This window comes from Saccostrea cucullata, unplaced genomic scaffold (assembly GCF_032062105.1).
Source record: "Saccostrea cucullata isolate Sc308-1 unplaced genomic scaffold, CSIRO_AGI_Scuc_v1 ctg13408, whole genome shotgun sequence".
Lineage (NCBI taxonomy): Eukaryota > Metazoa > Mollusca > Bivalvia > Ostreida > Ostreidae > Saccostrea > Saccostrea cuccullata.
The window spans coordinates 8,461-17,011 of record NW_026920477.1 but is presented as its reverse complement, the minus strand read 5'-3'; the positions used below and the strand labels follow the sequence as shown (position 1 = coordinate 17,011).

General features: G+C 32.3%; 1 protein-coding gene across 1 annotated transcript; it reads right to left on the bottom strand.

The window, feature by feature from the left end:
* Positions 1-6,768: 6,768 nt before the first annotated feature.
* On the bottom strand, positions 6,769-8,121 carry LOC134249455 (uncharacterized). The gene is made up of 2 exons (XM_062731811.1): positions 7,158-8,121; positions 6,769-6,905 (listed from the first exon to the last, which is right to left on the bottom strand). Exons 1-2 carry the CDS (start codon positions 8,119-8,121, stop codon positions 6,769-6,771), a joined length of 1,101 nt encoding a protein of 366 aa, XP_062587795.1.
* Between the last annotated feature and the right edge of the window lie 430 nt (positions 8,122-8,551).

The window sequence follows — 8,551 nt, the reverse complement described above, 5'->3', positions numbered from 1 at the left end:
ATTTTTTGTCCTCTTCTTATGTATGAATAGCTCTGATTTAGGCAATCAAAGCAAATGAGTTATGTCAAATGATGAAGGTATACACAAGAAATTAACATGGACAGAGAATTTTGAGTTTCCCTCAAATATGGCTGCCAAGTGGTGTGAAATAAAAACAAAATGTGGATTCATCTATTAGGATTGAAACTTGTACATATTATGAATGATGGGTACTATGACATTTAGAATGACATTACATTGATTCAATTATATGAACAGTTCTTAATCCATACAGTCAAAATGGAGGAAAAAATTTTCTTTATTAGGCATAAGTAACAAACACTCACCCAATGCATCAAAATTTTACTTTTTGAAGAAAAGGAACCTTACTTACTTTGTTGAGTTGACATTCATATTTTTGTGTTTGACAGGTAGAGCAATGGTTTCTAACTATTATAGTGAGAACTTTTTATTTAAGAGTCATCAGATTGTTCTAATATTTTGGTTAAGATATCTGCATGACATCAATTAATTTGTTCATACAAAGGGATGAAAGCTTTTCCAGGTTTCCTCTTTACTCAGATTAAATAGTGTTCAACTAATATATCCAACATATAAGTTACTCATCAAAGTCAAACAAAGGTAAATAAATGACCTTATTAAGTTTTTAGTCAAAAGGTCAAAGAGATGTGGACATCTGCTAAATTTAATTGTTTAGTTAATATTCATCAAACTTCATGAATAGGTTAATTAAACAAACTTCATATATTTTGATTTTCAGGTTAAAGATCAGCACAATTTTTGCTATACCATTGTTTTCCATAAATATCTTAACACCTCTATTGACTTTTCAGGTTAAAGGTCAACGTATTCCTGCTACAGTAAAACTTCATTATAAGGATCTCATAGTGATATTCTTTATTTGTAAGGAATTAGGTATAAAATCTCAGACTCTTTCTATAATATGTCACTGAATGTGCTCCTTCATTTTAGAGAGTTTTACAAGCAAATCATATACTGACTTTCAATCCTTCAAAACACAATATGTATATTAAATCTTGAGATTCAGACTTTCAGACTTTCAGACTTTTAGACTTTTAGGCTTTCAGACTCTCAGGCTTTCAATCTTTAAAAACTTTCAATCTTGAGGACTGAGTATTTTAATATTTATTTTGTAAGTCTTGTCTTTTATGTCATTACGATTGATCCTTAGTTATTCAAACTTTTCATATTTGTAAAACCAAAGTGTTGAAATACAGTGTTTGTGTAATCTTCTTAATGATTATCTAAAATTACTGGTTTTAATACAGTCAAATATAATTTGTGATGATCAAAATTTCCAAATTGCCTGACCTATACATATTTAAAGTTTCAATATCATACACTCTTGAATATCCATAAATATCAATATATCGATTAAGCATTTGCTATCAACCATACACTTGTTAACCTAAGGAAGGCTCTTATCATAAGTTAAACGCATGAAATTCCTCATGCAATTTTGAAGAATTTCTGTTATAAAGGATGCTAAAGACAAAAGACCCATAAATTTCCAAGAAGTAATAATTTTTAAAACTATATATCCACACTAAATTGGGGAACATTTGAAGAACCCCTTTTCTTTATAACTCATGACATTTCATGCAGAAAGTGGGTATGATGTGTAAATAATCTTTATGAAAAAAGGATGGTGTAAAGTTAGCCTCACCCAACACCCAAGGGAGAGGGGAGGGGGGTTGAACCCTTTTGTCCAGGAAACCTGAATTTTAAAGTTAAAAAAATTATAAAATTGAATTAAATTTGTTTTAAACAAATTATAAGATTGAATTAAATTATTTGTTTCATTTCTTTTTATTTCTTTTATTTAACTATTGAAATAAAAAACTGCTGATTTCCTTTCCTTTATTTACCTCTGTCTTCATAAGAATGCTAACAAAATCAAAAGGAGTTACACTAAAATTTAGAAAAAAAGACTCTGATTGTCGTCTCATCTTAAATATGAAAATGATATGGGTTAAAATTTTTGGAGGGTTTGGTCCAGTCATGAAAATTAGACCATGTAAAGAATCATTAAAAATAAGACTCTGATTTTATCACCTCATTGATAGTTTTTCACTAAGAAATGAAGTGAATCCTTTAATAAAATATACTTGAGTGGATTAAGTTCAATGCTAAAGATAAAGATATCAACTTGTATGTGCATCAGTTTCTCCCTTGTTCATTATGTCTAATGTAGTAAGTGAAGTCTTGACTAAATTGTTTTAATGCATGGATTAAGTGAGAACAATGCTCAAAATAAAGATATCATCTTGCATGGCTTTCAGTTTCACTCGTGTTTATATGGCTGAGGTTTATATATTATCCCAATATTAATGATTTGCCATAAAAAAAAAAAATGCAAGACTCTAAATTATCTGTATTCAGTTGTATGCAGTTCAACCCAGGCTTTAATAGTTGAACTGCATACAACTGAATACAGATAATTTCGAGTCTTGCATTTTTTTTTATGGCAAATCACTAATATTGGGATAATATATAAACCTCAGCCATATAAACAGGAGTGAAACTGAAAGCCATGCAAGATGATATCTTTATTTTGAGCATTGTTCTCACTTAATCCATGCATTAAAACAATTTAGTCAAGACTTCACTTACTACATTAGACATAATGAACAAGGGAGAAACTGATGCACATACAAGTTGATATCTTTATCTTTAGCATTGAACTTAATCCACTCAAGTATATTTTATTAAAGGATTCACTTCATTTCTTAGTGAAAAACTATCAATGAGGTGATAAAATCAGAGTCTTATTTTTAATGATTCTTTACATGGTCTTATTTTCATGACTGGACCAAACCCTCCAAAAATTTTAACCCATATCATTTTCATATTTAAGATGAGACGACAATCAGAGTCTTTTTTTCTAAATTTTAGTGTAACTCCTTTTGATTTTGTTAGCATTCTTATGAAGACAGAGGTAAATAAAGGAAAGGAAATCAGCAGTTTTTTATTTCAATAGTTAAATAAAAGAAATAAAAAGAAATGAAACAAATAATTTAATTCAATCTTATAATTTGTTTAAAACAAATTTAATTCAATTTTATAATTTTTTTAACTCTAAAATTCAGGTTTCCTGGACAAAAGGGTTCAACCCCCCTCCCCTCTCCCTTGGGTGTTGGGTGAGGCTAACTTTACACCATCCTTTTTTCATAAAGATTATTTACACATCATACCCACTTTCTGCATGAAATGTCATGAGTTATAAAGAAAAGGGGTTCTTCAAATGTTCCCCAATTTAGTGTGGATATATAGTTTTAAAAATTATTACTTCTTGGAACTTTATGGGTCTTTTGTCTTTAGCATCCTTTATAACAGAAATTCTTCAAAATTGCATGAGGAATTTCATGCATTTAACTTATGATAAGAGCCTTCCTTAGGTTAACAAGTGTATGGTTGATAGCAAATGCTTAATCGATATATTGATTTTTATGGATATTCAAGAGTGTATGATATTGAAACTTTAAATATGTATAGGTCAGGCAATTTGGAAATTTTGATCATCACAAATTATATTTGACTGTATTAAAACCAGTAATTTTAGATAATCATTAAGAAAATTACACAAACACTGTATTTCAACACTTTGGTTTTACAAATATGAAAAGTTTGAATAACTAAGGATCAATCGTAATGACATAAAAGACAAGACTTACAAAATAAATATTAAAATACTCAGTCCTCAAGATTGAAAGTTTTTAAAGATTGAAAGCCTGAGAGTCTGAAAGCCTAAAAGTCTGAAAGTCTGAATCTCAAGATTTAATATACATATTGTGTTTTGAAGGATTGAAAGTCAGTATATGATTTGCTTGTAAAACTCTCTAAAATGAAGGAGCACATTCAGTGACATATTATAGAAAGAGTCTGAGATTTTATACCTAATTCCTTACAAATAAAGAATATCACTATGAGATCCTTATAATGAAGTTTTACTGTAGCAGGAATACGTTGACCTTTAACCTGAAAAGTCAATAGAGGTGTTAAGATATTTATGGAAAACAATGGTATAGCAAAAATTGTGCTGATCTTTAACCTGAAAATCAAAATATATGAAGTTTGTTTAATTAACCTATTCATGAAGTTTGATGAATATTAACTAAACAATTAAATTTAGCAGATGTCCACATCTCTTTGACCTTTTGACTAAAACCTTAATAAGGTCATTTATTTACCTTTGTTTGACTTTGATGAGTAACTTATATGTTGGATATATTTATTTTAATGCAATAAGTATTTTGATACCCCGGTTACCCATCAACTGGTTAATTTCTTTCCATAATCCTTTCAAAGCTAGAACACCTTATCTTATCCTCCTTCAATGAGTAAAAAGTCTGTAAAACAGTTTGTCGTGTGTTGCCACCTTTGTGACGTTTAATAATTTGTTTGAAATTCTCAAATGTATTATTAATAATGACATATAATTTTTAGCAGACACAAGATATCAAGATGAGAAATAAAACCAATTTTGTAAAGGGAGATAATCCAAATTTACAGTAATTACCACTTAGATTTAACAGAAAAATCATGAAAATGGGTCTGAAAACGCTAAAACATAAATTTAAACAACAAAGCAATGGCGGAGGCGGGGCGGCAGGAGGTAAATAACAAACTTTGAAACAACGTCCGTCCTCCAAGGATGTAGATGGGAGAAAAGGCAGAGTAACGCACCGCATGGTCAGAATTTCATTTGTTAGATTTTAATTGGTCAGATTTTGATTGGTCAATCTCTGCCTCTCCTACCACGGTAAGACATGGAACAAAATTAACATTACAAAGCACAGCTATACAGTATTTCAGACTTTCACATTCAAGGAGGACACTTATTGATTACAATAAAAATTTTTAAGTAAACTTAAATTTATTTATTTTAATGCAATAAGTATTTTGATACCCCGGTTACCCATCAACTGGTTAATTTCTTTCCATAATCCTTTCAAAGCTAGAACACCTTATCTTATCCTCCTTCAATGAGTAAAAAGTCTGTAAAACAGTTTGTCGTGTGTTGCCACCTTTGTGACGTTTAATAATTTGTTTGAAATTCTCAAATGTATTATTAATAATGACATATAATTTTTAGCAGACACAAGATATCAAGATGAGAAATAAAACCAATTTTGTAAAGGGAGATAATCCAAATTTACAGTAATTACCACTTAGATTTAACAGAAAAATCATGAAAATGGGTCTGAAAACGCCACTGACTTGACCGAATTAGGGAAAGTTCAGACCCATAAAGGAAAAATAAATGGCAACACACCTCAAACATAAATCATACCAAAAGTGAGTAAAATTTACAAACATGGGAATAAACATATGTCCCGTAATGCAATAAAACAAAAATTTGAATTCACAAGTGTCTTATGAGGGATAAACATATGCCCCCATCACAACCAAATGAGTTTACTCTTCCTAGTGTATTATGTCTGTGGGTCCCAAGTATTAACGAATCACTATGTAGAATGTCTGATAAGGGATAAACATATTCACTTATAGTCGCAAATCATCATCTTATTCGCTGTTTTTTACTAAGTTCACATGTATGTGGTATTCATTTAAGGACTGTCTCGAGCAATGTTTTAGATGAGGGATAGACATATGCCCCCATATTGGAAAATATTTCACACTGTAAGCTTCCGCACCATTTTAAATGTTTATATGCACGCGATCTTGTCACCTACCAGCCTAAGTATTAACAAATGACTTAGGCACTATTGTTCTGGATGAGGGATAAACATATGCCCCCATACGTTAATACTCTTGAAAATCACTTCAAAGTCGAGATCCTACACAAATAACAAAACAAATCTGCTCCGAGGATCCACTTCCACTCAAGCATATATCAACATGGTGTCACATGTCTTATGTAATATTTAAATGCATCCGACTTCCATCTACCCAGGAATCTAATCTGACTATCGCTCATCCCTCGTGATGCACAGTAAGAGGCCATTCCGATTCGAAAGGAATGTCCTTTGAATCTATTGACATCCAAATTACAAAACATGAGGCTTTGCTTTAATATGTTTGAAAATTCTTGCCTTGTAACTGCAGTGTTTTGGGGGTAGCAAAAAAGGGGCCCATCGGTCCTCCCTCTCATCTTAATGTAGTGTTCTAATGCCCCCACTGGACAATATTTTAAAGAGTTGCAAGAATTAATTGTAAGAGTAAAAACTTTACCATCAGAATGTTTATAATTTTGAAAGTGAATCAAAACTTTACTTTTTTGAAAAGTAATCTGTGAAACTTGTAAAACCTTATTAGCAGTGCCAACTGATGTTATCTCTCCTATTCTGAGGAAGCCGTGAAAAGCCAATAAAAACATTGTTTGAAATAATGCCCTTTTATATATGTTCGATATTGTATGTTCTAAAGCATCACAAATTTTATGCAGAACTACTATGGTTATTGGTAAACGAATATCCATTGAAGGTCTTGATTTGCGACAGGAACTTAATAGTTTCTGAATGAGAAAGCATGATGTATTGTCAGGCAAATTATTAATTTTATGTATATATGCTATTGATGAAATAAATGACACGATAGAGGAGGCTGCATAACCTTCAGCAAATAAATAAGAGATAAACAAAGCCAAAGTTTCCTGAGACAACGGAAGATCATTACTCATATCAAATTTGTTTGCAAAATTTCTATAAATAGACCATGCCCGTTTATATGCTTGAGTGGAAGCTGGTGCCAATGTTGAAGTCAACAGGTTCCTCAAGACTGGTTCTAAGGAGGTAATGTTGGCAGATTGGGAATCACCGTTGGTTCTTTGTCCATCCAAGGAGCAAGTTGATGGAACTGCTGCACCTTCAAACGAGACAAGCAATCACATAGAATATTTTCCTTGGTACCCAGATGCCTAGCTTTAAACAAAATGTTAGACTGCAAACAAATTAGCACTAACTCTCTAACCAAATACATTATACTTTTATCCTTAGACGATTGCTTGTTAATGATATGCACAAGGGCATAATTGTCTGTGTAAAAGTAAATGCATTTGTTTTTAAAAATATGACTCCAAACTTTAAGAGCTAACACTATTGGGTAAAATTCCAAGAGAGTAATATTACATTTTTTCCAATTATCATTCCAAGTCCCATAGAACCAGTGCCCACCTAACACTGCCCCGTATCCTATAGATCCTGAAGCGTCTGTATACAGTTTTAATTCATTGGAATCAACCCACCTATCTGGTAAGAAAACCGACCTACCATTAAATTTTTCCAAGAAGGCTAACCAAGTACATAAATCTGCTTTTACTTCTTTGTTTAGTCTAATGCGATAATATGCTTTTGTAATGCCAATAGTAGTGTTGATAAGTCGCCTTAAGAACGCTCTACCTGGCAAGACTACATTACACGCAAAATTAAGAAGACCAATCACTGACTGCATGTCCTTCAAAGTAATCTTTCTGCTTGGTAAAAGCTGTTCAATTGTATCTCTACATTTTTTAACTTTATCAATAGGTAACCTTGCCTCCATCATCTCGGTGTCTAATTCATATCCCAGAAAAGTCATTACCTTGTTAGGACCAAATGTCTTATCCTTAGCCATAGGTACACCTATGTCGGCGCAAACTGTTAAAAATGCCACAAGTTTTTTGTGGCACTCTGTCGCAGATTTGTCAACAATTAGAAAATCATCTAATACATGAGTCATAAATTTAATTCCTAATTTTTCTTGTGCAATCCACTGAAGTGCTGTACTAAACCTTTCAAATATACGACAGGAAGAACTGCAACCCATCTGAAGACATGTGTCAAAATACCAATGACCTTGCCAAGTGAAACCAAAGTATTCAAACTGTGATGCATGTAAGTTGATAATTCGAAATGCATTAGAAATATCTGTTTTGCAACAATATGATCCTTTCCCACACTGCTTAATGTTTTGAATAGCATCCTCTACAGAAGAGTATTGAACAAATGACTCTTCCTCGGGTATGCCATCATTGACAGACTCACCTTCCGGATATGACAAATGATGGATCATACGGTACTCACCCTCTGTTTTCTTACTAACTAGACCTAAAGGGGAACAATTTAAAATTGGCAGTGGTTTCTCTTTGAAAGGACCCATAATTCTACCCAAATTTATCTCCTTTTCTAACTTTTTGCTAATAACTTCTGGTAAGTCCAGTGCCGATTTTAAATTTTTTGAAAGAGTATTTCTACTTTCCCCTGTGTAACCAATGTGGAACCCATATCGAAAACCATTAACTAAAAATTCTGTTTCTACCTTGTCATACCCCACCAACCAGTACTCTAATCTACTGGGATTTACTGGAGTTGGACCCTTTTGTGGGATAGGTTGGCTTTGAGAATTTAGCATTACCTGTGTTGGTTGATGTGCCATTTCCTTGAAATGGTTTTTGGGTTCTGGATTTGTCCAAGAAACGAAATGGCCGTTGAATTGGTTTTTTACATATGTAGATTGGATGGAAGCCACCACAGTTATAACATCTGTGCTGGAATTTGCATGATGAACCAAGCCTACAATACCTTCCAGC

Excerpts from the sequence above, each read along its gene's own strand:
- LOC134249455 (XM_062731811.1), bottom strand. The coding sequence starts at position 8,121 with ATGGGTCCTTTCAAAGAGAAACCACTGCCAATTTTAAATTGTTCCCCT. Across the intron at positions 6,906-7,157 it reads AGGATACGGGGCAGTGTTAG|CTAGGCATCTGGGTACCAAG; the intron begins GTGGGCACTGGT and ends TTTTGTTTAAAG.